Source organism: Myotis nattereri (genome assembly GCF_964212035.1).
Source record: "Myotis nattereri genome assembly, chromosome: 5".
In the NCBI taxonomy this organism is placed as follows: domain Eukaryota; kingdom Metazoa; phylum Chordata; class Mammalia; order Chiroptera; family Vespertilionidae; genus Myotis; species Myotis nattereri.
Window position 1 is genome coordinate 109,864,728 of NC_138080.1, and position 25,657 is coordinate 109,890,384.

Sequence of the window (25,657 nt, forward strand, 5' to 3'; positions counted from 1 at the left end):
TGGGAAGGACCTAGACCTTGGCTTCCCCGCCCCGCGAGCGAGTGGGTCCCCGGGTCCGGACAGCCCTGCCCCTGCCCCTGCCCCTGCCCCGAGTCTTCGCCCTTGGAGGCCCCTGAGCCCCGGTCTGCGCAGCCGGCCAGCTTGTGCGGGTCCCTGGGGCGCGGGGGGGGGGGCGCGGGGGGGCGGGGGAGTCAGGGTGGCCCCTTTGGCGCCGGGAGGAGCTCGCTCTGGCTGGAGGGAGGAGCCCACAGCGCCCCCCGCTGGGTTCGTGGGAGCCCGCCCGGGACGCCGGCTCCCTGCACACGCTGTGGGCCGCGGCGCGGTCCCGGGAGCGGGGCCGGGACGGCAGGTGGCGGGCTGGTGACAGACGTGGGACAGGCGGCCGCCGGGAGACGCTGGTGCGGAGGGTGCGGCGGAGCCGGAGGGGCCCTGCCGGGTTGGGGCGGGGCTGGCGTGTCCTGGCTGGGGCTCCCGGGGGGCTGTGAGTGGGGGAGCAGGGGGTGCATTCCAGGGTTGGAGGCCTCACCCTGGGCCTCCCTGCGTTCTTGGGGGGCCGTGGGAACAGCGATGAGCCTCCCTGGGCGCCGTGCCCACCTCTAAAAGGAGCCCAGCAACCCCAGCGCTGTGGGCGCGCCCCCTAGTGCCCAGGGCGCGGGCGGTCCCGGACCCCACAGAGCAGACACCCTCGGGCACCCAGGACGCACAAGCCCACTGTCACCAGAGCAGGGCCAAGACCAGCCGAGGCCCCCCCCGCCCGCCCGCCCCCCAGGGGCTGAGCTGGCACCTTTGTGGGGGGAGGGGGCTGGGCGCGGGGAGTCGGGTGCCCAGGCCGAGCCCAGTGCCCCCCCAAACCCAGAAACGTTTCCAGGGCACCCCTTGGGGAAGGGGTTTTAAACCGAGGTGGGATTCCCGGAACACATTTCACCCGTTTCCAAGGCACTGAATGCGCCGCGATGTGGTGCAAGCGTCACCGCCGTCTCCTCCGGAGCCCCGTCCCCTGCCCGCCCCGCCCCGCGTGGGGCCTGCCCTGCGGGAGCCGCCAGCCCAGCTCCGCCACCCGGACCCCCGCAGGCCCTCCCCGCGCCCCGCCCCGGGCCGGAGCAGCCGCCTGGCCAGCTGGCGCGGGCAGGTGAGCGCACCTGGCGGCTGGCGGGTTCGGGCGAGCCAGCTGCCGCCGAGCAGAGCCCGAGGGATCGGGTGTCCGCCGGGGGCGGGGCCGAGGACGGGGCGGAGCGCAGGGCGGCCCCGCCCCCGTGAGCGCAGGTGGAGGCAGGTGGGCGGCCCCGCCCCTGCGCTGGCACCGCCCCAGCAGCGGCCTCGCCCCACCCCCAGTGGGGCCACCGGTGGGGGCCACGTGGCCACACAAATGACCAGCCGGCTTCCCCGGAGGCCGGGCCTCGCAGGGCTGGGCCCCGAGCTTCCTGCCGGGAGGTGGGTCCGGGCCTGAGAGGCCGAGGCCGGAAGGAGGGAAGCCCGGACAGCAGGAGCCAGCGCGGGAGGAGGGGGTGCCCCGGCCCCAGCAGGTGGGCAGTGGCTGAAGCAGGCGGGGAGGCCAGTGAGTGACCAAGCGGGGCCCCGAGCGTCCCAGGGAGCCCGTGGGGGCTGGGCTGGCCCCCTCCAGCCACCTGCTCCCGGACTCCAGCCTGGCAGGCCGGCCACTGGGGCTCCCCGACTTCCCCAGACAACTTTGGCCCCTAAAAAGCGGCTCCCCACAAGCCCGGCCGCAGAGGGGGGACGGCCCAGGTCACAGGCAGGAGGCTGGCGTCTGCGCCCAGGTGGCTGAGCCCGGGACGGAGGCGCCCAGGCTGGGCCTCGGAGCCGTGGGCCTTGGAGCTGCGTCCCTGTGCACAGGGCGCCCGGCTGCGGGAGACAGGGAAAGGGGGCAGGGTTGTCCTCCAGGCTCCCCTGGAGCCATGGGCACACACCAGCCTGTGTGGGCTGCCTGGAGGGGGAGCCCGCCCTCCCCAGCCGGCCCTGGGCTGCTTTCAGACTTTGCTCTCTCCCCGTGTCCTCCCTGCCCCTGCAGATGGCTGACTCCCAGGTGTCAGCCACCTGGCTGCCGCCCAGCCCCCCGCCGGCCATGCCTACGGAGCCCTCGGGGCTGCAGATGGACCGCGGGGGGAACAGCTCGCAGGCCGCCCCCCAGCTGTTCCTCACCAGTGCGCTGGCCCGCGGCATCTCCGGCGTTTTCGTGTGGACCGCCCTGGTGCTCACCTGCCACCAGGTAAGCCTCCCTCCGCGCCTCCCTCCGCGCCTCCCTCAGGACACGGCTCATGGTGAGACGTGGCCACAGCTCAGCCTGGCCCTGCTGGCATGGTGGGACCTCAAGCCGTGGCCTTGGTGATGCCGCCAGAGGCCGGATAGATGGAGGAGCCGTGCTTGGGGCTCTCCGAGGTGGCAGCAAGCCAGGGCACAGGCGGGGAGGAGGGGGCGGGCCAGGGGAGCTGGGCCTGAAGATGAGGTCTGCCAGGTAGAGGGCAGGGGGCCCGTCACCCCTGCTCACCAGCCCTGCTCGCTGAGGTCAGCAGTATCGTCCCATTTCACAGAGGAGAAGACTGGGGCTGAGAGAGGGCAGGGTCTTTCCCAGGCTCCCCTAGCCGCAGGGGAAGGTCCCGCTTCCTCCAGAGGCGCGGCTGCCCCGGAAGGGAAGGCGGCTGAGGGCTGGGACTCGCTCTGTGGGGCGCTGAGCGTCAGGAGCAGGGTCAGAGCTGCCCCTCAGACTCCTCGTGAGGGAAGCAGGGGACCGAGCAGTGTGCCCAGCCCAGAGGACATGTCTGCCCCTGTGAGGCGTGTGAGCAAAGCTGGGAGGTAGGAGCTGGTGGCAGCCAGGGCGAGGGCCACCTGGGTGGAGCGGCCTTCAGCAGGGGGTGCTGGGGAGCCATGGACGGCTGCTGAGGGGGAGCTGCGAGCAGCACTGCCCTTCGGGATGCTTCAGCTGGCACCGGCGTGGGGACTGGATTGACAAGTGGGCTGGTGCAGGGGGCAGCAGGAGACTGGCAGGCCCGGAAGTGGGTACCCCTCTCGGCGAGTCACCTGCTTCCGTGGCCTCAAATAACCAGACATAGAGCAGACACAGCGTGTGAGGGGGCCAGGCAGACCCCGGGGAGCTGAGGGGTGGGAGGGGTGGTGCCTTCTTGTGGGGCCCTCAGGGAGGACTGCCTGTGGGAGGCAGGAGCTGCAGCTGGACAGGAAGACGGGCAGGCGGGTGGCACGTCTGATTTGCATGAAGCCACACCTCACTGCCTGGTGGCGGGATGGTGGCAGGATGGTGGAGGCAGCAGCCCAGAGCCCGGGGTCGGCCGTCTCAGTCCCGGCTGCAGGCTCAGCCTCCGTGTCCCCATCTTCTAACCTGGACCTTCTGTAACTTGGGGACCAGCTGTGTGTGTGTCTGTGCTGCTGGGGGCCCCACCGCCTGGACGGGGCTGATGGAGACGCTGGGGCTGCAGCTCTCGGCCCCCACCCTCGGCCCCCACCCCCGCCCGCCCCCGCTGCCCGGCCTCTGCCATCCGGAGCCCTCGCTTTAAAGACAAGGACCAGGCTGGCGAGGGCAGCGGCTGGCCAAGGCCACGCAGCCAGGCGGTGCCGGCTCCCGGGGCAGAGGTCAGGCCTCTGAAGGGCTGGTCACGCCGTGCCCTGCCCACTCGCCAGCGAGGGAGTGAGCGGCTGATAAGGCGCCGGTGCCTGCACCACCTGCCCCCGCCTGCCCTCGAGCTGCCCCCGGGGAAGCTGGGCACACAGGCCTCTGCAGGGGCACGCCCTCTCCCTCTGCTCACGGCGCCTCCTCCTGGGAGCCCTCAGAGTGTGCAGCCAGGCGCCAGCTCCCCGGGCTTCTTCCTCTGAAAGGCCCTGTCACTTTTTTTCTCACCTGAGGACATTTTTCCATTAATTTTTAGGGAGAGAGGAAAAGACAGAAATATCCATGTGAGAGAAACACATCGATGGGTTGCCTCCTGCACTCACCCTGACCAGGGTCCAGGCCGTGGAGGAGCCTGCAACCGAGGTACGTGCCCTTGGCCGGAATCGAACCCGGGACCCTTTGGTCCGCAGGCTGATGCTCTATCCACTGAGCCCCACTGGCCAGGGCCTGTCGCCTTTTTATGTTCCCATAGAAAAACCTAGAAGGGTTTGAAGACGAGCTGTTGTCACCCTGCTTCCTGCTGTCCAGGGGGAGACGGCGCTTCTTTCCTCCATCTTGACGGTGCATTTCCAATACACTCGGGTGCTGTTTGGCTCATCACCTGACGTGTCTGTGCCCCGTCCTGTCAAGGCGTCCCATTTTCCTGGCCGTGTGGCACCCTGGTGCGTGGCTGCACCACAGTCTAATCAGCGGCCACCGCCCTGCGTGGTCCTCATGGTACGCGGCCGGGACTAGCAGCCTTCATGGCTTTTTAAAATATGTTTTTATTGATTTCAGGAAGGGAGAGGGAGAGGGAGAGAGACATAGAAACATCAGTGATGATCAGGAGAGAATCACCGATCGGCTGCCTCCTGCACGCCCCACCCTGGGGATGGAGCCAACAACCTGGGCCTGGGCCCTGACCGGTAATTGAACCCTGACCTCCCAGTTCATAGGTCGACAACCACTGTGCCACACCGGTCAAGCCCTTCTTCCTCTCCTCTACCAGAGGGCTGCCAAAGGGTACCAGCCCTTCTCATGTCCCTGTCGAAATGCCAGACTACCTTCTGGAGTGTCTGTGCCCACTGGGACTGGGACTGCCCCTTGCAGGGTCTCCTCAGATGAATGAGTGAGTGAGTGAGGGAGTGAATGAGTGAGTAAATGAATGAGTGAATAAGTGAGTGAGTGAGTGAGTGAGTGAATGAATGAGTGAGTGAGTGGATGAGTGAGTGAATGAGTGAGTGAGTGGATGAGGGAGTGAATGAGTGAGTGAGTGGATGAGGGAGTGAATGAATGAGTGAGTGAGTGAATGAATGAGTGAGTGAGTGGATGAGTGAGTGAGTGAGTGGATGAGTGAGTGAGTGAGTGAGTGGATGAGTGAGTGAGTGAGTGAGTGAGTGGATGAGTGAGTGAGTGGATGAGTGAGTGAGTGGATGAGTGAGTGAATGAGTGAGTGAATGAATGAGTGAGTGAGTGGATGAGTGAATGAATGAGTGAGTGAGTGGATGAGTGAGTGAGTGAGTGAGTGGATGAGTGAGTGAGTGGATGAGTGAATGAATGAGTGAGTGAGTGGATGAGTGAGTAAATGAATGAATGAATGAGTGAGTGAATGAGTGAGTGAGTGGATGAGTGAGTGAGTGGATGAGTGAGTGAGTGGATGAGTGAATGAATGAGTGAGTGAGTGGATGAGTGAGTGAGTGGATGAGTGAATGAATAAGTGAGTGAGTGAGTGAGTGAATGAATGAGTGAGTGGGTGAATGAGTGAGTGAATGAATGAGTGAGTGAGTGGATGAGTGAGTGGATGAGTGAGTGAGTGGATGAGAGAATGAATGAGTGAGTGAGTGGATGAGTCAGTGAGTGAGTGAGTGGATGAGTGAGTAAATGAGTGAGTGAGTGGGTGAGTGAGTGGATGAGTGAGTGAATGAGTGAGTGCGTGGATGAGTGAGTAAATGAGTGAGTGAGTGGATGAGTGAGTGAATGAGTGAGTGAGTGGATGAGTGAGTAAATGAGTGAGTGAATGAATGAGTGAGTGGATGAGTGAGTGAGTGAGCACATGCACCTCCGGTGGGTGGGTGACCCCCACAGGGTGCGGACACCCCACCCGCTCTCCCTCCCCCCAGATCTACCTGCACCTGCGCGCCTACACGGTCCCCAGCGAGCAGCGGTACGTCATCCGCCTGCTGCTCGTGGTGCCCGTCTACTCCTTCGACTCCTGGCTCAGCCTCCTGCTCCTGGGGAGCCAGCAGCACTACGTCTACCTGGACTCCCTGCGGGACTGCTACGAAGGTGAGGCCGGCCAGGCCCGACAGCTAGGACCAGCCGTGCGCGGGGCGGGGGGGCGCCTGGCGGGTGTGGGGGCACCCGGGCCGCCCAGAGCCCAGAGGGAAGTGGGACTCTCCCGGGCGGTGGGCCCCCAGGGGCGGGTCGGTCCCAGAGCTGAGCTGGGAGCCCGTGGGGGAGGGTCCTGCAAGGTAACCTGAGCCTCAGCGTGTCTTGAGAAATGGGTTCAGCGTGGGGGTCGGGGAGGCTTCCTGGAGGCGGTGCCACTGGACGCCCAGACTCACCGCGCCCGCCGCCCCGGCTCCGCAGCCTTCGTCATTTACAGCTTCCTGAGCCTGTGCTTCCAGTACCTGGGCGGGGAGAGCGCCATCATGGCTGAGATTCGGGGAAAGCCCATCCAGTAAGCGCCTCCCCGAGCCTCCCTCCCCGCCCCGGGCTGTGGGCAGGGCCCTGTCCTCCGGCCCGGCCTCAGGGACTCGCACCCCAGGTCCAGCTGCCTGTACAGCACCTGCTGCCTGCGGGGCACGGCCTACTCCATCGGCTTCCTGCGCTTCTGTAAGCAGGTGAGGGCCTGCCCCTTGCTGCCCGTGCCCCCCAGACACGCACCCCTCACCTCTCACCCCTCACCCCTCGCTGCCCGGGTGCCCCTCCCACACGCACCCCTGCCCCTCGCTGCCCGTGCCCCCCCCACACGCACCCCTGCACCCCTTGCTGCCCGGGTGCCCCTCCCACACGCACCCCTGCACCCCTCGCTGCCCGTGTGCCCCCACCACACGCACCCCTGCACCCCTCGCTGCCCGGGTGCCCCTCCCACACGCACCCCTGCCCCTCGCTGCCCGTGCCCCCCCCCACACGCACCCCTGCACCGCTTGCTGCCCGGGTACCCCTCCCACACACACCCCTGCACCGCTTGCTGCCCGTGTGCCCCTCCCACACGCACCCCTGCCCCTCGCTGCCCGTGCCCCCACCACACACACCCCTGCACCCCTCGCTGCCCGGGTGCCCCTCCCACACGCACCCCTGCCCCTCGCTGCCCGTGCCCCCCCCCACACGCACCCCTGCACCGCTTGCTGCCCGGGTACCCCTCCCACACACACCCCTGCACCGCTTGCTGCCCGTGTGCCCCTCCCACACGCACCCCTGCCCCTCGCTGCCCGTGCCCCCACCACACACACCCCTGCACCCCTCGCTGCCCGGGTGCCCCTCCCACGTTCCCCCGCCCCTCGCTCTCTCCCAGGCCACGCTGCAGTTCTGCGTGGTGAAGCCGGTCATGGCCCTGGTCACCATTGTCCTGCAGGCGGTTGGCAAATACCACGATGGGGACTTCAAGTAAGGCTGGCAGGAGGGTGGGCCGGCCGGGCATGGGGGAGGTGGGCAGGGCTCCACGGGGGGCTCAGCACCTGGGGACAGGCCCCTCCTCTCGGGAAAGTGCTGTCCCAGGTGAGCCCTCAGGAGCCCAGGCCCGAGGCCCAGGCAGCAGCCAGCCCACCCGAGGGAGAGCAAGGGCTGGATTCCAGGCACCCGGGCCAAGGTCCACACACACACACACCCCACACACATGCACACACCACACGCATGCACGTGTGACAGCACATGCGATGCTTATGTGTGCACACAAGCACACGTGCACACACAGGCACACCTACAAGGCAGTGCGCGGGCAGGTGGGGAGGGGCAGGAGAAGGGCCACATCCTCACGGCTGGGTCGGGACCCCCTGCCAGGCCCCCGCCCGCCCCCAGCTCCACCCCCTGAGGCCCCTGCGCCGTTGGAGGGAGGTGCAGGCCCGGTCATTGCTGGCAGCTGTGGCCCTGACCGCCCCTGCCCTGCCCGCAGCGTCCACAGCGGCTACCTGTACGTCACCCTCATCTACAACGCCTCCGTCAGCCTGGCCCTCTACGCCCTGTTCCTCTTCTACGTCGCCACCAGGGAGCTCCTGCAGCCCTTCGAGCCCGTCCTCAAGTTCCTCACCATCAAGGCCGTCATCTTCCTCTCCTTCTGGCAGGGTGGGTGGGCTGCCAAGCCCAGAGCCGGTTCCCCCGCACCCCCCCGCCCAGCCTGCTGCCCAGCTGTTGGGTAGGCGGTCCCAGCCCTCTCCGCTGGTGCCCTGCAGCCTGGGTGCTGGGCTGCTTGTGGGAGGGGTGGGCCGGCCTGTCCCCACCAGCCCTGGGCCGGGCTGCGGGCATCCCTGGCCCACTTGGCAGCGGAGGGCGGCGAGGGTGGGCGCAGGTCTGGGTGGCGGGGCATCTTGGATGTTTTCTGTGCCAAGACCCCGGCGTTGGAGCCCCTCTGAAGCTCGGTCTCCCCTCAGCCCCATGGCAGGCGGCAGTGGGGTTCTTGGCTGGGACAGCTCCGGCCCAGCCTCCTGTCCAGGTGGGTGCCTGAGTGGCTGTCCCCGCCCCAGGGATGCTGCTGGCCATCCTGGAGAGGTGCGGGGTCATCCCCGAGGTCCAGGGCACGGACGGGAGCAGGGTGGGCGCCGGCACGCTGGCCGCCGGCTACCAGAACTTCATCATCTGCGTGGAGATGCTCTTCGCCTCCATCGCCCTGCGCTACGCCTTCACCTGCCAGGTGTACGCGGAGAAGAAGGACAACTCGCCAGGTAGGCGGCCCTGCCAGCGGGTGAGGAGGGGGCTCCCGGAGGGCTCAGCGGGGGCATGGCATGGGTGTGGCCCACCGGCCCTCCCCGGGTGCCCTCCGCACCGTGTCTCCATCGGGTCCCCACACGCGAATGTCCACTCGATGGGCAGGAGGACAGGGCAAGGGCCAGGGCGGGGCAGGAGCCTCGTCTGCACCTGGTGCAGGGAAGACGGGCAGGAAGCAGGGGGGCCGGGGCAGGCCGTCTGACGCAGAGACGGCTGGACGCGACTGGGCCCCAGGCCCCTGGACAGCCGGACGGGGTTGGTTGGTGCTGGTGTCCCTGGATAATGGCCCATTCGGGCAGCAGTGGCCTGGGGCTGCTCTGGCCATCCAAGGCGTCCCCCACCTGCGACCTGGTGGGGTCTGGCTGGGCAGCCCCCGGAGGCAGGAGCAGGCTATGCCCGGCTGGGGTTCGAGGGGAGATGGGCCCAGGGAGACCCAGCCCCCCATGTGCACTGCCCCCAGCACCCCCGGCGCCCATGCAGAGCATTTCCAGTGGCCTCAAGGAGACCATGAGCCCGCAGGACATCGTGCGCGACGCCATTCACAACTTCTCGCCCGCCTACCAGCACTACACGCAGCAGGCCACCCAGGAGGCCCCGGGGCCCAGCGCCCTCCCCGCGGTGGGCGGGGACCGGAGGAGCCGCAGCATGGAGAAGAGGATGCTGATCCCCTTGGAGGAGCCGTAGGGCCGGGTGGTCTGGCCGCTGGGAAAGGGCAGGGCTCCTCGCCCCTGACCCTCCGCCAAAGGTCCACCCCTCCCAGAGCCTCCTGCCCGGCCCGTGGCAGAGGGTGCCTGCGCCTGTCCAGGAGCCCAGGGACCTGCCGGTGCAGCTGGCCATGCCCTCAGGGGCCACGTGGCCGCCCTGACAGCGGGTCCCAGGCTGGGCGGCTGCAGGCGACAGCGTCAGCGTCAGCTCAGGCTGTGGGCGGGTCTCGGCTGGGCCTAGCTCTGGTCCTCTTGGGCGCTGCTGCACATCCCTCAGCCACGGAGCCCTGGCCAGCCCTCACCCGGAGGTGCTCCCCGTGGGGGCCTGGGGTGCCGGGGCCACCAGCCGGGTTATTTATACATAAACCCCTGGGTTTGCTATGACTCTCGTGGCCTCTGTCCCTGCAGGGCCGGTGCTGATGGATGCGGGGCGCGAGGTGGAAGGGGCCCATGGTGCCAAGTCTGGGAATTGGGGGCAGCGTCCCAGCTCCGAGCAGGACAGGATGAGGAGCTCACCCCACCACCGAATGCTCTGCCCTGTGCCCCCTGAGGCGGGGGCACGCGCGCGGCCTCCTCTGTGCCAGCCCCACCCTCCGTGGGAGGTCACGCGCGCAAAGCCCCGCAGGCGGGAGGAGCTGAGACCTGGAGGCGCCTCCTGTCCTCTCCCTCGTGGGACACGCGGCTGCAGAGCTGGGGGAGCGGGTCTGGGTGCTGCCCGCCCTCTGGGAGCCTGGAGGTCGGGGTCACCAGATGGGCGGGGCCTAGCAGGAGGTGCAGCAGAGGCTGCAAGTCTTGGTCGGCCCTGTGTCTAGGTGTCCAGCAGGTAGGGTGGGAGCTGGGGGGTGTGTGGGGGGCTGGGCAGCGGCACGGGCACCCGAGTGCCTACAGGCAGGAGGCCCAGTGGCCACCGCCCCGAGGCCCGCCCCCCCCTCCGGGCCGCCTGCTCCTGTGTCACCAAGGAAGGAGGCAGAGGTGCCAAGTCCCAGACTCACCAGACGGACTGGCCAGCGGTGTCCACGATGGGTGGGGTCTTCCCTGCCCCTTGCTCCCTGCGCCTGGGACTCCCTGATAAGACAGGCCGGGCCTCCCCTGCGCCCGCTGGAGAGTCCCCCACGACTTATCTCGGGCTCTGCAGCTGGCGGCCCAGGCGGCCCCCCCACGTCTCAATCCGCGGTTTGAAAGCGGAGGAAGAGGTGCCGACCATGCAGGGGCCTTCTGGAGGCTGCGGGCGGGGAAGCGCCAGGCCCCGCTGTGAGCCAGGGTGCTCCCCGCACCCCCCCGCGGGCCTGGCTGCCCCAAGCTGTGCGCGCGGATAGTCAGAGGCCCAAGGGACACGCGTGGGCTGCAGGGCGCCGTGGGCCAGCTGTGCAGGGGGCAGTGCTGGGCTTGGTGCTTCGGAGGGAGAGGAGGTCGGCGTTTGCCAAGCGCCTGGCCAGACCGCACGCCCTTCCTCCTCGCGACAGCCCGGGAGGCGGCCCGGCCCAGAGGGGCTGAGCCACCTGCCAGGTCACAGCTGCAGAGACCCGTCCTCTCCCATCCTGGCCCCGCGACACCTGTCGTGGGCAGAACGAAGTCCAGCCGTGAGGACAAAACAGGTGTCCAGGCTCCTGCCTGTGCAGGTGAGGGGACCATGGAGCCGGTCAGGGCTGCTGCTCGGGCCTCTGGCGCCTTGCCCTCCCAGTGGGGGGGCCTGCAGTGGCCACACAGGCAGGAGCGGCTTGTCTTGGCCTCAGCATTCTCATCTGTAAAATGGCCCCAGCGATTCACATAGAGCGCCTGGGGGACAGGGAGCCCAGCGGGGAACCGGGGCCTGTGCCTCCCCAGCTCACACGCACAGTCCGTGACCAGCTCCAGATCTGGAGGCTCCCCGAGGAGGAGCAGGGTTGGTTGCAGGGGGTCTGCTCGGCTGGGAAACATCAGTGGTTGCCACTGACAAGCTCAGGGTGACAGTGGCCACTGCCGAGGCTGCATCCGTGGACTGGGGCCCCTGGCCAGCAGGTGGGACCCTCCGAACCCCGTCCACCAGCCAGAGAGTGAGCCTGCTGCCCCTCCCACCGGGTGACCCGCTCACAGCAGCACCTGATTTGGGTAAAGGGATGTGGGGGGACCACCAACCACACAGCAAGACAAACCTGAAACCAGAAAAGTCTTTATTGCAAAGGTACAAAAGCGTCACAGCAGAGATGTACAGCAATAAATTAGGCGGTGGTGTGGGCGCAGCACGGGGCACGCCCACAGGAACAAGGGCCACGCAGAGGGTCTCCTCAATAATTTATATCGGGGTCGAAGCAGCACAAAAATAAATATTGAAATGAATTGCTGAGCGCTGAGGCGAGGGGGTGAGCTGCAGACGGAGCCTGCCCTGGGGCGGCCGGTGCCCTCGGAGACTTCGGTCTGAGCACAGGGCCTCGCCTCTCCTCTTAAATAAAGTCCATATATTAAATGTGACAGTGAGTTTCAATAATCTGAAGGAAAAGCACGAGGGACACTCCAGGCTTCCTTCCGTGACCCTGTCCGCGGGGGGTGGGGAGCCACCCGTGTCCCGCGGGACCGGGCATTCTGGGAACCCAGCACAGTGGCCGAGCAGGACGGCCGCCAGGCCCCAGGCGGTCGCAGAGCCCGCAGAGGGCAGCGGGACGGGGTGGTGGGCCGAGCTCCAACCTGGACCCTCCGCCTGCAGCCCTGCTGTACACTTACAGTATCAAACAGGAAAGGTACAAAACCCGACAATAAAATGTGTATAGAACTTTTTATATATATATATATATACTCTCTCTTAAATACTCCCAGTCCTTACTGATATCCAATGTGGATTACCTACCACAGCTATGGCATCCACAGCTTCCTCACCCCGGCCTCGCTCTAGGGCGGCTCGCCCAGCCCCCGCTGCCCCAGGACAGGACGCAGGACACAGCCGGGGGCCAGCCGGTCCGGACGCAGCCCCTCTGCCTCCCCCGGCGGCGGGCACCTGGGGGTGGGGGCTTCACAGCTTGCTCGGTCTTTCTGGGCGGGGCCCGTGGTGGGGCTCGGACCTCTTCCCAGGACGGCAGGATGGGGGCAGCACCTGCAGCAGCGCTGAGGGCAGGGAGCCCCAGCAGAGGTCACCGAGGTCACCCGTGGCTCCAGAAGGTTCCAGGCGATGATTAAGCACCAAGGTTGCAGGGTCCCACCCTCTGTGCAGGCAGACCATGCAAGCGCCCCCACCTTCCGGCCTGTGCCCCCACCTCCCCGCAACGCCCTCCCCCACCTCCTGCACCCCACCTGTCATCCTGCTCTCCCTCCTCTGGCAGCAGGAACAAGCCCAGCTCCACCTCCAACTTCCACAGCTAAGCAGGCCCCCTGCAGCCAACCCATTCCACCCAGAGCTCCCCTTCCCCTTCCACTCCCGCCCCACCCCCACCCCCGGCCTCACCGTCCCAGGCTCTGCGGGTGGCGGCCAGAGGGCTGCAGCTGGGAGCTGGGGACCTCACCCGTCACCCCAACACAGGGACACTTTGCAACACGCATGCAACTCTCCACACGGACGCCCCAGTGATGCCTGTGAGCAGCTGCTGCTCCAAGCCCCAGGGCCGCGGGCCGCACCACAGCCTCCCTTCGCCCGCCGCCCGCACAGGGCTCGGCCGCGGCAGTGACGGTGCGTGTGGGCCAGGACGAAGGTTCCTCCTGGGACAGCAGGGCTGTGGGCAGTGGGGCTCCAGGCCACAGCAGGACAGAGGCTGATACGGCTGAGGCTGAGGCTGGAGGCGGGCAGGGCCCTGGGCCTCAGGCCAGGAGCCTCCGAGCCCTTCCCCACCTGACTCCCCGGGAGACAGACCCCGAAGCGACAGCCTGGAGAGCGGGTGGCCGAGGGTGGCCAGTGCGTGTGCGTGTGCGCGAGGGCGCGTGTGGGCACATGTGGGCGCGTGCAGGAAGGTGTGCGGCACACAGGTTCACGAGACCCTCCTCTCCACCCGGCCCCACGGGGGCCCCGTGGACTCTGCACGTGGACTTGGTGTCGGGGACCTGTCCCCGTGGACCCTGACAGCACGAGGGGCGTGCCCAGCGCCCAGCGCCCGGGCTCGGGCACTAGGAGGCGGCCGAGAAGGGCACGGAGGGGGATTTGACGATGGTGATGACGCTGGTGGTGGCCACCTTGGAGGGCGTGACGGGCCCGCGGGCCACGGTGCGCGCGAAGGTCTGCAGCGCCTCGTACTTGGAGCGCAGCGCGTCCAGCTCCAGCCGCATGCTGGCGTTCTCCGAGGCCAGCTTCTCCACCTCCCGCTGCAGCGCCACCCGCTGCCGCTCCAGCTCCTCCTTCTGCGTCACCCGCTTGATGCGGCAGCTGGCGGCGTAGCCGCGGTTCTTGAGCGTGCGGCGCCGCTGCTTGAGCCGCACCACCTCCTCCTTGGACAGGCCCCGCAGGTGCTGGTTCAGCTCCCGCACCGACATGGACACCAGCTCATCGTCGCTGAGCACCGGGGCGTTCTCGCCCGCCTCCTTCTTGACCTGCGGGCCCGGGCACAGGTCAGCACCAGGCCCGAGGCCGGCTCAGCAGACGGGGGTCTGGGTCCCGGCAGCCCCTCCCCCACCAGAGGTCACTCGAGGTGCACACACATGGCCATGGCCTGGCTACACGGCCATGACCCGGCTACTCGGCCACCCAAACCTGCCAGGCCACAGCCCATGTGGGTGTTGCCCTGTGACCTTGCAGTGCCTGGAACAGACTGACACAGCAGGCGGGGGACAGGAGGGCTGGGAGGTGCACAGCCCACAAGTGCATGGAGGTCCCGTGGGCTCCCGGGACCAGAGACAGAGGCCCAAGGGCACAGCCAGCCTCAGGCTGAGAGGGAGTCAAGAGCAGGCCCCGGGGCAGGGCCACCCGCCCGCACGAAGGAGCCTCCTCCTGGACCCGAGGGCTGGCGCCTCCTGAGGCCACAGCCTGACTCTGCCCCCTCCTCACTCGGTGGCGCTTCCTCAGCCCACAGCCCTGGGACAGGGCCTCCTTCCTCGCCGCGGACGGGCACAGACGGCCTGGGCTGCCCCCTCACCCCTGCTTACCTTTTTAAAAAATATATATTTCTTTATTGATTTCAGAGAGGAAGGGAGAGGGAGAGAGAGAAACATCAATGACGAGAATCACTGATTGGCTGCCTCCTGCACGGTCCCTATTGGGGATCAAGCCCGCAACCCAGGCAGGTGCCCTTGACTGGAATTGAACCTGGGACTTTTCCGTCCGCAGGCTGATGCTCTATCCACTGAACCACACTGGCTAGGGCGCCCCGCTTACCTTTAATGCCTTGTTCGGTTTGGGATTAGTCGTCATAACCTGGGCACCGTCACCCGCACAGAACGGCCTGGAAATCGTAACTAGAAAGCAGAGAACACAGAAGCCACACGGTCAGTCCCGCTGGCCGGGGGCCGCCTGTGCCGCCACCAGTGACCGAGCAGGGCCATCCCGACAGCGGAGAGGCCCCGAGGAGGTTCAGCTCACCCTCCCTCAGTCCAGTTGCAGCGCCCCAAAAGCCCGGTGGGCCCCCGCCCCTCTTGAGGCAGGCTCCTGGCCCAGGCGGTGTGGGGCCCCAGGGACCAGGTGGGTGCCCAGCCACGCCTTCCACTCCAGCGGCAGCCCGAGGAGCTCCCCTGCCCCCCACCCCACCCCCTGTACAAGAGCGCCAGCCCCGGGGTGACGCCAGGCTGAGCAGAGCTGCTTCCTGCGGACTCTCCCTGTGCCTGTGGGTACAGGACGCCACGTTCAGGGGCCGAAGTACGCACGTACAGGCTCCGAGAATGACCCCACCAGGCGCCTGCGGGGCCACCAGCCTCGGGCAGCACCTGCCCCATAGGAGCCCGTTCTCCCGGAGGAAGGGCCCCGCCAGGGGCAGTGGAGTCGCCCGCACTCCCAGCCAGCCTACCTCTGCCAAGGGCACTGCAGCTGTGACATCACCGCCTCCCCCTGGGCTGCCCCTGGCCCTGACCTGGGCTCAGCGGGTGGGCAGGGCTCCTAGGCCAGCCTGGGGCAGGTGGGGAGCCGGGGAGCCGCTGCCCTGGGAGCACATCGCCCGTCTGGCGGGAGCTGTCCCTGCCACCGCCAGCCCCGCCCTCCTAGTTTTTGCGTCTGCATTGTGTCACACATTCTAATCATTCATGGAAAAGCCAGCCAAGCATCCCAAGCATGACTCCCCTCTGATAGTTGCCATGGCGACCTTGGGAAGTAGCCAACCCCTGATGGTTGTCATGGAAACAGAGAAGCCCACAGCAACAATGGCTTTGGGGCAACAGTGCAGACACCGCAGGCTGTGGGACAGTAAACTCACTCCTGTGCCCACGTGGCCGGGGCGGGGGGGGGGGGGCAGTCACCAGGCTTGCTGGTGGGCTGTGTTGCCAGCTCGCAGGACACCGTATACTGGACATCCTGACACCAGACAAGCACCACAGAGGGTCCTCGGGCCTTGAAGCCGCATCACAGCCTCCATCTCAAGCAAGACTCCACCCCACCCTCCCTCAGCCGGAGCCCAGGACCCTCAGGCAGCACCCCTGGGCCCTCCACCCCCTCACCACCAGAGGCTACAAACTCAACCCAGGTCTCAGCACCCACGCCTGCAGGCCCCGCACCGTCCATGGGGCACTCTGCCCCCTCACCCTCACTCTGCTGGGGCCTCAATGGGGATGGAGAGCAGGTCAGGCTGGGGGCAGCTGGCGCCCCGGGCTCCCCTGGCCCTCACGTGGTTACACACATGTGCCCCAGACGACGGGCCGCAGTTTGGGGAGATCCTAGCAGGGAGCTCAGAGCTGCTTCTGACAGTGGCTTGACGCCTGGCATCTGGGGTGGCCAGCCCCGCTCTGTGCAGGGGTCAGAGCGCGCTGGAGAGCCGCGGGGCTGTGGGAAACTTTTCCACGCCATCGCCATCATCGCCAGCGAGGAGGGGTGGCGGTGTCCGGCTCCCATCCCAGCCAGCACGTCATGAGGCCCGAGCCGCCAGGCATAGCTGTGTGGTGAGTCACCGGCTGTTTACAGAGCAAGAGCTCACATTCCCACAGACCCGGCCCCACCCCGAAGGGAAACGGAAGGCCCGGCCAAGGACCTGCCTGGAGCAGACCCTGACCCGACCCGATGGGCTGCTGTGTCTAGAGCCAGCTCGGCCAGGGCAGGCGCAGGGCAGAGTCCTGGCAGGGACCTCCCAGATGCCCACCTGCCCACCACGGGATCTGTGCTGGGACTCGGGGCGGAACCAGGATGCACACAGGGGGGGCTTCAGCCCCCTCCCCCGCAAGCAGGCCCCAGGAGGGCCAGTCTCCCCCACACCCACCAAGTCAAGGAGCCCCGGCAGGGACAGGAGGGCGGCTCGGGTCCCTCCCACCGGGGCCGGGCCTCGGCTCCTGTCTAGCCCGCAGGCCTCTGTCCAAGGAGAACAGCAGGACCGAGGGCGCGATGGGTGGACTCCGAGCCGAGGAGCAGCCCGGGAATCCTCTCCTCTGGGGTCCCCATCTCCTTCTGGAAACGAGGGGCCCCAGGGTCCCGCCCCAAAGGCCTCCGCTGGGCAAGGCCCCGCCTGGGCTCTGCCCTCTGCCCCCAGCGCTTCCGGCTGCACCGGACCGAGGAGCCAGGGGCCCAGGGGGGAGCCGGGCAGCAGCAGGCACACCACTGCCTCCAGCGCCTGCTCCCATCCACTGCGTCTCCCCCAGCAGCGGAGGTCTCCCTCGGTGCCCCGCCCCAGCGCCCGACGGCCGCCCCCGCCCCAGCATCAGGCCTGCCTGAACCCAAACACCACCAGGACCCAGCGCTGACCCGGGCACGCCCACGTGAGGAAAAGTGCGTGTGGAAGGTTTGGAGAACAGCCTGTGATACAGCTGCTTTTACACGTCTACACCTGAGCGGCCCCCAGCGGCAGCAAGAACGGTTCCAGACGCGGGCACCCCGAGGGGAGACTGCAGCCTCGGGCAGCCTGGCACCGGCGGAGCCCGCAGCCCCCGCACCACGGCCTGAAGCCGGGTCCCCGCATCAGCACTGGTCGGCACCAGACACCAAACACGCTGCCCTCACAGCTTCCCGGGAGGACGCTCCAGGCCCAGCCCGGGAGGAACAGAGCTCAAACCCAGATCCCAGGGCCAGGCGGCCCGAGGACCGAGCACCGCCTGAGGGACGGTCACAGGCTCACCTCCCACCCCCACGAGGCCACCGGTCCGAGTGTGCCGACCGACCGTCAGCACCTGTCACTCGGAACTGTTTACTGTTCTAACTCAGGACTTGGTTCTCAACCCAAAGCCAGCAACCTCCCCCGGAGGCACATCTGACAAGGACAGGAAAGCTCTCTTCCTCCGAAGGAGGGAACGCAGCTCTGAGTGAAGGAGGGACCGGCGTCCCTCCCCTTCTAGCCCCAGAACAGGGCCAGGCGGCTCCACCGAGCTCGGCCGGATTCCGTCCCGGGCGCCCGGCACCGGGCTGGGCAGCGAGCGCAGTCCCACAGCCAAGCACTGTCCCCCTGGTGGGCAGGAGGCAGGGGCGCTGAGGCCAGGGTCCGGGACCCTCGGTCACTTTTCTCTCCAACTCCCTGCAAACCCCGGCTGCTGGCCACTGCCTCCTTCCCTTGGCTCCGGGCTGCGGACCTTCACGTGCGCTGGCTGCTCTGGGCTGGACCCAGGTTCGGGGCCATCAGTGAAGACCGCTGGGGGCAGTGACCGCACCCAGGCAGCCCCGGGCTCAGCCAGCCAGGCAGAAAAGGCGGCGTAGACCTTGGGAGGGGCTAATTCTTACCCAGATTAACCAGCCGCCCAGCCTGGGGTGAGCCTTGGGCGGGCGGGAAGCTGAATCTGGGCTCAGCATGGGGGGGCTCAGCATGGGGGGGGTCTCAACACTTCCTGTCAGGGGGAGTGAGGGGCGCGGGGCGCTGCCCGGCAGCCCTCCCAGCCAACCCGATGAAGATGCGCCTCCACTCAGTTCTCCCGGCTTGGGGGGGGGGGGGGGCGGGGACAGGTCCTGGCAGGGCAGGGGCAGCAGGGAGACAGGGAGGGAGGAAAGGGGTTCCTTGCTAGGGGAGCAGCCCCGACTCCAGGCAGCAGAGCAGCAGCTGACTCCCCCGACCACCCTGAGGTGGCCACCTCTGCTCTAGGGGCGGGGACCCTCTCACAAGTGGCCCAATGCCGCACGCCCTCCCACTGCAGACGGCACCGCACGCCCATGTCACCCAACTGCAGACGGCGCCCAGAGCCAGGAGGGCTCCCACCGTCCGGCCACTTGGACGCCAGGCGCTGATGTCCTGAGCCAGCTCCCCTCAGTGTGGGGTGCGTTCCAGAGCCTTGCTGGGCACCCCACCAGCCCAGCCCACACCCAGCTTGCAGGCTGGCCCTGGCCGGCTGCCCTCCAGCAAGGCATGACTGTCTCCGGGGCTGGGAGGACGTCTGGTCACCTTGCCTTTGCAGTTCGGGGAAGCTGTGTCATCCTGGCTGCTCTAGAGGTGACTAAGGCAGTTCCAGCTGATGCAGGCTGAACGCCACACCCCGGCCAGCCATGCCCTGGACCCTGGCTCTCCTCATGCAGCTTCTGCCCGGCTGCTCCCCCCACAGGTCTGCGTGCTCCTCCGGGCCCCCTGCGGCTGTCCTCCCCCAGCCCTCCTAGCTGCCCACACGCCCAGCAGGCCCCGTAGGCCCCGTCCTGCGCCTGCAGCTCAGGTGACAACCCCACCACATTTCACCCAGAAATCGTCCACAGGGCCTCCCCTCTCCGCTCGCAAACCCTGGCCTGCGCTTCAGCCTGTCTCCCTGCTCTGGCCCAGCTTCCCTGTCTGGACCCTGACCTCAGTCCCGCAAGTGCAGCCCCCAGCCAGGCAGAGGGATGCCATTCCCAATCAGCACCCTTCCAGAGCCCTCCCCCGCCCTGGCCACCTGGCATCTGCTGCAGACCAGGCCTCCACCTCTGGCTTCTTGAGAGCTCCCCACAATCTGCACTGGCTCCCAACTTCTCCCCTATCGCCCCTGCCCTCCCTGGAGTAGGTGGGCGCCCTCTCCCTGAGCACACATACTGGCTGCACCCAAGACCTGCCCCCACTCAACCACACCTGCCCACCCACCTGGAAGACGGGGTTTGCTGCATAAGCAGGTGTGTCAGCACTGCACTGAGCGAGGGGCTGGAGGGCGGCTTCCGCCCACACGGCTCCGCACCCCCTGCCCGCACCCAGACAGGCACACAGGAGAGCAGGCAGGCGCCGGGCCAGGCCAGGGCACCAGGCTGGGCTCCATCTAAGACGAGGTGAGTGTGTGTGCTTGTGCATGGCTGTGTATGAGTGTGCGTATGCGTGTGTATGTTAGTGACTGTGTGTGTGAGTGTATGACTGTGTGTGAATGTGTAACTATGTGAATGTGTAACTACTTCCACTTCTGGAAATCCGTGCCAGACTCCTCCACAGTCGTGTATGAGTGTGCGTATGTGTGAGTGTGTGTATGTTAGTGACTGTAAGTGTGTGTGTGACTATGTGTATGACTGTGTGTGTGGATGTGTAACTGTGAGTGACTGTGTATGAGTGTGTATATTTGTGTGTGCGTGACTATGTGTATGAGAGTGTGTGAATGTGTAACTGTGTGTGTGAATGACTGTATGAGTGTGTATATTAGTGACTGTGTGTGCGTGAGTGACTATGTGTATGACAGTGTGTGTGTGAATGTGTAACTATGTGTGTGTGTGTGACTGTGTGTGTATATTAGTGACTGTGTGTGAATGTATAACTGTGACTGTGTGAGTGTGTATATTTGTGAGTGTGTGCGTGAGTGACTGTGTGTATGACAGAGTGTGTGTGTGAATGTGTGTGTGAGTGACTGTGTGTATATTAGTGACTGTGTGTGTGTGACTGTGTATGACTGTGTGTGTGAATGTGTAACTGTGAGTGACTGTGTGTATATTTGTGAGTGTGCGCGTGAGTGACTGTATGTGTATGACAGAGTGTGTGTGTGAATGTGTGTGTGAGTGACTGTGTGGTGGTTACTGTGTGATCGGAGGGTCATCCCCACCTGCCCTAAAACTAGTTTTAAGCTGGACTTGCGACTTCCTGAAACTGTGAGAAAGAGGAAGCATGACGAGTGTGTGATTATGAAAAGCAAAAGTAAATACCGAGGGAGCCACGTACCTTCCACTGGGGGGGAGCGGGGGGAGCCGGGAGCAGAGGTGAGTCACTGTTGACTGCGGAGCAGCCGCAGAGCCCGCGGACCTGACCGGCACCCAAGTCCACTCCAGAGCCTTTAGCCTCGGCCAGGCGGCCACAGGCAGGCTGCTCCCCGCGCCCAGGAGACTACACAAACTCCCCGCGGAGCCCAGAGAGGAGGCCGCTCGGCTGTGGGCACAGAATGGTGCCCGGAGCGCTGCCCGCTCCCCAGCTCCCGCTCCAGCACCACCTTGAGGGTGGGCGCCCGGTCCCTGGAAGTCAGCTCCCCCCCAGCCTCGCTCTGTGTTCAGTCTGATGAGCGCCCGGCGTCAGGGGACCGGGCAGGCCCCCTCTGGCCCTGGCACCGGGGCAGGGCAGGGCTCCGGAAGCTGCTCGGCTGCCCGCAGGCAACAGGTGCAGGTGCGGCCCACCCGCCGCCTCCAGCCCCGCCCACCCGGAGCTCGCTGGGTCCGAGGCGCGTCCCCGGGCTGCACCTCACCCAACCCCGCGGGCGGTCACTGCAGCCAGACTTCCATCCACACAGGGCCGGGGGGCTGCTGGGCAGCGGGACCCAAGCCGGGGGACCCCCGATCCTCCCGGCGCCTGACGACAGGGCGGCGGGTGCTGGTCCGCGGGTGAATGAACTGGGCGGCGGAAGACCCGTCTGCGGCCGGAGCCACGCGCAGGGGCGACAAGGGCGTCATCAGGAGCCCGCAGAGCGCGCCCTGCACGCAGGGCAGGTGTCCGCTGGGGAGACCCGCCACAGCGTGGGCGTCCTAGGGGGTCCGGGCAACAGCTCCCGCCCCCACTCCTTCCTCCCCTCCGGCGGGGGCAGGCGGACACGGTCCGGTGTCCAAACTCGGCAGAACCACGGAAGGACGCGCACTCGGAGCGAGGAGACGCCCGTTCACGGAGGACAGCGACACGCGGGCCACAGGGTTTGGGGGGAGAGACACGTGCGCCCAGACCCCCTCCCCACCAAGGCCTCCCCCCGGGGAACCCCGGGCAGGTCAGCTGCTCAAACGTGACCTCGGCCGGCGAGTCCCCTGCTCCTTCCCCTTCCGATCTCAGCGGCGGTCGAGGTGGGAAGGGGCCGCGGGGCCGGCGGGACCGCACGCGGGAGGCGCCGGGGCCCGAGGCCGAGTGGCCCCGCGCGACCACGCGCTCCCTGCACGTGGCGGGTTATTTTCGCGGCGCCTTCCCGCCTCGGCGCCGAAAGGCCGGCAGGTGGAGCGGGAGGGGGAGCGCAGACACGCGGGCACCCGCCCCGCCCCGCCCTCCCCGGGCGCCCAGTCTCCCGGCTCCCGCTCGGGGCGGAGCGCGCTGCCCGGCCCCGAGAAGAAAGGAAGGCGACCGGGTCCCCGGGCCGGGAACACACCGCCCGCGGACTCGCTCGGGCGGCGCACCTGGCGGCAGGTGCTCGGGCCGGCGGGGGCTCTGGTCCCGCCCAACTTTGCCCAGAGTCCCAGGCGGCCCCGACTCGGCGGCCGGCTGCCCCACCGCGCCCCCGGCCCACACCGCCCCGCCCGGCCGCCCCTCACCTGGCGTCGCGCGGGGACCGCGGGGGCGCGGCCGACTCCTCGCGGGCACGCGCTCTCGTCCCGCTCGCGCTCCCCCCGGGCCGCCGCCCCCGCCGCGCGCTCCGCTCCGACTTCACGAAGAACAACAAGTCCCCCCCGCCGCCCGCCGCCAGCGCGCCTGCCCGCCCGCCCGGCTGCCGAGCATCTGACACCGCTTCCGGGATCGGCGTCAGCGCGCGTCACGCCGCCCCGCCCACCGCGCCCCCCCACCAGCGCGCCCGAGCCCCGCCCACCGCGCGCCACCACCCAGGGCGCGCGCCATCGCCCCGCCCTCTGCCCCGCCCACCAGGCCCGACAGCGCGCCGTCGCCCCGCCCACCTCCGACCCTGTCCCTCCCGCCTCCTCCAGGGCCCGGGTCCTCCCTCGGAGGCGCGTGGAACTCGCCGGGTTCGCCCCTCCGGAGCCCGCATGTTCCCGGCGTGGGAGCTGGCCGGCCCGCCGCTCCTCCAGCGCCCTGGTGCCGCCCCTGTGTCCACCTGTGCCGGGCGAGCAGCATGCACCTGTGCTGCAGGTGTGGGGGTCCGCCCGTCCCGCATGCTGGCAGCTCCGCACGTGGCGCAGGCGTTCTGAGCCGGGAGCACCCCTTGTACCCCTGGAGCGCGTTCTCTGGGCTCGGAGATGGGACCCCATATCCCTATTCCCTGGGGGCCTCGCCGTGAGGCTCAGAGTCGTGGGCTACCCTGCCGGCCCCAGGGCCCCAGGACAGGGCTGTGGACATCCCAAACAGGTGGCAGGGTCCCCTGTTTCACCACAAGAGGGGATGGGCCGGATGTGTGCAGGGCACCCAGATCTCTGCCTGCACCCAGGCCACCCACAAAGGAGGAGAGGACGCCTGGAGGCCCCCCCTGACCGGCACCCCCATCGGGCTTTTGATTCCCATTTTGACCAACACGTGGGTAAAGAGAAGGATTTCTTCTCTGCAGGAGAGCCAGCAACGCAACGTGGTGATAAACGGTGTGACCCACAGCTCCGCTGTCCAGGCTGCAAGACCGAGGCCTGGGAACAGTCCCACCGAAGCCCCCGCTGATGGCGGCCACCCCCGGGGGGGGGGACAGGCCCACCGAGGCAGGCCCTGGGGAGGGGCAGCCTCCTCCTGCTGCCGACGGAGGACAGAGCTGGAAGGTCACACACACACACACACACACACACACACACACACACACACGGCCTGGCCTTCGTCAGCGCTTGGGTGGGAGGCCAGGCCCCCGAGGGTTCTGGATGCCCCCGAAGAAGTAGTGAGCTGCCTCCATGAGCTGCCCACAGGAGTGGTGAGTAAGAGGGAGGGGCCCCCCCTTGCTCCGGGAGGAGCGGCGGCCTCTAGGGGCACAGCGCACCTGCCAGGTGTCGTGCCTCCTGCAGCTGGGGCGCTAGCTGCCCGCCCCCCCCCCCCAGCCTCCGCAGGCTGTTCGGAGCAGGCTCCTCCCGGCACCCCACCGGCCGGGGGGCCCTCTCCCTCCTGCCTGCCCTCTGTGGCTGGTATCGTTTACTTTCTCACTGGTGTCCTCCCTTTCCTAACTTGACTGCAGCCTTTTCACACTACAGCCTGGTTACGAGCGTGCGGTCTAACAAATCTCACTCGAACGGCGGGACTCAGGCAGAAGGGGGAGATGGTGGTCACGCTAAAGGCGTGACTGGGGGGGCGGGGGGCAGCCTCTTCACTGCTCCACTCTGGGTCTTAGTTTCTAGACCCCGATGTTAATGTCTCTCTCTCTCTCTCTCTCTCTCTCTCTCTCTCTCTCTCTCTCTGAAATCAATAAAAACATTTTTTAAATAAAATGGGCTTGCTAAAACAGAATGAGGATTGAGTTTATTGTTGTTTTTTAAAATATATTTTTATTGATTTCAGAGAGGAAGGGAGAAGGAGAGAGATAGAAACATCAATGATGAGAGAGAATCATCGATCGGCTGCCCCCTGCACACTCCCCACTGGGGATCGAGCCTGCACCCAGGCATGTGCCCTGAGCGGGAATCGAACCCTGACCTCCTGGCTACACCAGCTGGGCTGGAGTTTTAATAAATGATGTTGCGGTAACGTGATAACCATCTAGAAAAAGATGAAGTTGGGCCCACAGTTTGTCCACACTTCAACTAGAGCAAAGATTTAACATTCTTTTTTTATATATATTTTATTGATTTTTTACAGAGAGGAAGGGAGAGGGATAGAGAGTTAGAAACATCGATGAGAGAGAAACATCGATCAGCTGCCTGCTGGACACTCCCCACTGGGTATGTGCCCACAAACAACGTACATGCCCCCGACCCGAATCGAACCTGGGACCCCTCAGTCCACAGGCCGACGCTCTATCCACTGAGCCACACCGGTCAGGGCAGATTTAACATTCTTAAAAAAAAAACATGAAACAACAAGAAAGTTCTGGAAATGGAGAGCAGTGAGGATCGTGCAAAAATGTGAGTGTACTTCTGCCACTGGACGATGCACTTAATGCTTAAAATGGTCAATTTCACGTTAGGTATATTTTGCCACAAAAAAATAAATTAAAAAAAAACATTAAACTGTTTGAGGAAAACATAAATAACTTCCTTTAAAACTCTGAGTGGGAAGAGAGTTTTCCAATCATGATTAAAAATCCAGACACCATAAAAAAAAAAAAAAAAAAAAAAGACGAGGCAAAAATCACCATAAGCCAAGTCAGAGCACCAAGCACGGGTGTCCCAGGAAAACGACTTGCAGCCCACGCCCCAGAGGACTGTCTCCCCCCACGCCGGGGGGCCCCTAGAATAGAAAAAGGAAGGGCAGAGGAGCAAAGGGGACCACAGAGGGAAGAGGCCGTAATAGGAGGAACACACATGAACATGACATTGCAATTCCGTTCCCGTCTATTGGAAACCCACATGGGTCCACGTCCTGCAGGGCTGGGGCGGCGGGTGGGGGCGGGGGGAACGGAGGGACAGGGCAGCCTCTTGCAAGCTCCCGTTGGGCCTTCCTTGCCGTCGGACCCAGCAGGCCCACTTCTGGAAATCTGTGGCAGAAACTCCCGTCCACGTGTGGAGTTGGGGGCGTGCAAGGCTTACCACGGGGCCTCGGCTGTGACGAAAGGTCGGAAACGCCACGCTGTCGTGGTTGAGGCCATGGCAGGATGTAGTCTGCGCGGCTGTGAGCGGCGCAGCGGGTCCCTGACGGGCCGTGCCGGCTTCGGGGCGCTGTGGGCGCAGGGCACGGCAGGCCTGGTGCACAGGCGCTGGGGCCCCCGGAAGGAGGGTCCCGGCCTGTCTCTGAGCTTGTCACCCAGGGGAGACTGGGAGGGTTAACAGGGACAGGGAGGATCCTTGGAGGGGGTGCCTGGGGGTGGGGATAGGAGGAGGTCTCTGTGCGCACCCCGTGTGTCTAGGTGTGACTGTGGGACCATGTAAGAGTGTTACTGTTCAAGACTATCTGGCTGTTAAAAATGAAATGAAATGGAGGGAACCACGCAGGCCTGGGCGAGGGTTCGCTTCTCTTTTGTCTGTTTTTTAGTCTTTACTGTTTAAGTATTCCGTAGGTCCTCCCTCCCCGTGGACCTCTCCCGGCCCGCTCCGCCCGCCCGCGAGAACAGCCATCCACGCCTTCACACGGCCCTGGTCCCGGGATGGCTGAGGTAAAGGGCCCCTTTTCTACGCCCGCTGATGCCAGACTCACTGCCCCGCACCAGGGCCGGAGGCTGGTGGACAGACCTGCCCCATCACAGCCGCGTGGAGCTGGTTCTCGGGGAGGCGGCTGGGGCCACC

At 66.2% G+C, this 25,657-nt stretch overlaps 2 protein-coding genes across 3 annotated transcripts; one reads left to right on the top strand and one right to left on the bottom strand.

Moving 5' to 3' along the window:
• Positions 1 to 1,345: 1,345 nt before the first annotated feature.
• Positions 1,346 to 9,628, top strand: TMEM184A (transmembrane protein 184A). Of its 2 annotated transcripts, none has more exons than XM_081092176.1 (9): positions 1,346 to 1,523; positions 2,027 to 2,224; positions 5,737 to 5,902; positions 6,206 to 6,296; positions 6,384 to 6,459; positions 7,134 to 7,225; positions 7,731 to 7,900; positions 8,299 to 8,496; positions 9,000 to 9,628. In XM_081092176.1, the coding sequence occupies exons 2-9, from the start codon at positions 2,027 to 2,029 to the stop codon at positions 9,221 to 9,223; spliced, it is 1,215 nt and encodes a 404-aa protein (XP_080948302.1). In that variant the 5' UTR covers positions 1,346 to 1,523; the 3' UTR covers positions 9,224 to 9,628. The 2 variants fall into 2 exon arrangements, with proteins under 2 accessions (XP_080948302.1, XP_080948301.1); XM_081092175.1 differs by having other exon boundaries at positions 1,408 to 1,555.
• Positions 9,629 to 11,378: 1,750 nt separating this feature from the next.
• Positions 11,379 to 14,573, bottom strand: MAFK (MAF bZIP transcription factor K). Its single transcript, XM_081092177.1, has 2 exons — positions 14,510 to 14,573; positions 11,379 to 13,728 (listed from the first exon to the last, which is right to left on the bottom strand). Exons 1-2 carry the CDS (start codon positions 14,543 to 14,545, stop codon positions 13,309 to 13,311), a joined length of 456 nt encoding a protein of 151 aa, XP_080948303.1. The 5' UTR covers positions 14,546 to 14,573; the 3' UTR covers positions 11,379 to 13,308.
• Positions 14,574 to 25,657: the final 11,084 nt, after the last annotated feature.

What these genes read in the sequence shown, in the direction of transcription:
- TMEM184A (XM_081092176.1), top strand. Translation starts at nt 2,027, where the DNA reads ATGGCTGACTCCCAGGTGTCAGCCACCTGGCTGCCGCCCAGCCCCCCG. An exon ending in TGGTGCTCACCTGCCACCAG is followed by an intron (nt 2,225 to 5,736) that starts GTAAGCCTCCCT and finishes CCCTCCCCCCAG; the next exon opens with ATCTACCTGCACCTGCGCGC. An exon ending in TCCTGCGCTTCTGTAAGCAG is followed by an intron (nt 6,460 to 7,133) that starts GTGAGGGCCTGC and finishes GCTCTCTCCCAG; the next exon opens with GCCACGCTGCAGTTCTGCGT.
- MAFK (XM_081092177.1), bottom strand. Translation starts at nt 14,545, where the DNA reads ATGACGACTAATCCCAAACCGAACAAGGCATTAAAG. An exon ending in AACCGAACAAGGCATTAAAG is followed by an intron (nt 13,729 to 14,509) that starts GTAAGCGGGGCG and finishes CCGGGCCCGCAG; the next exon opens with GTCAAGAAGGAGGCGGGCGA.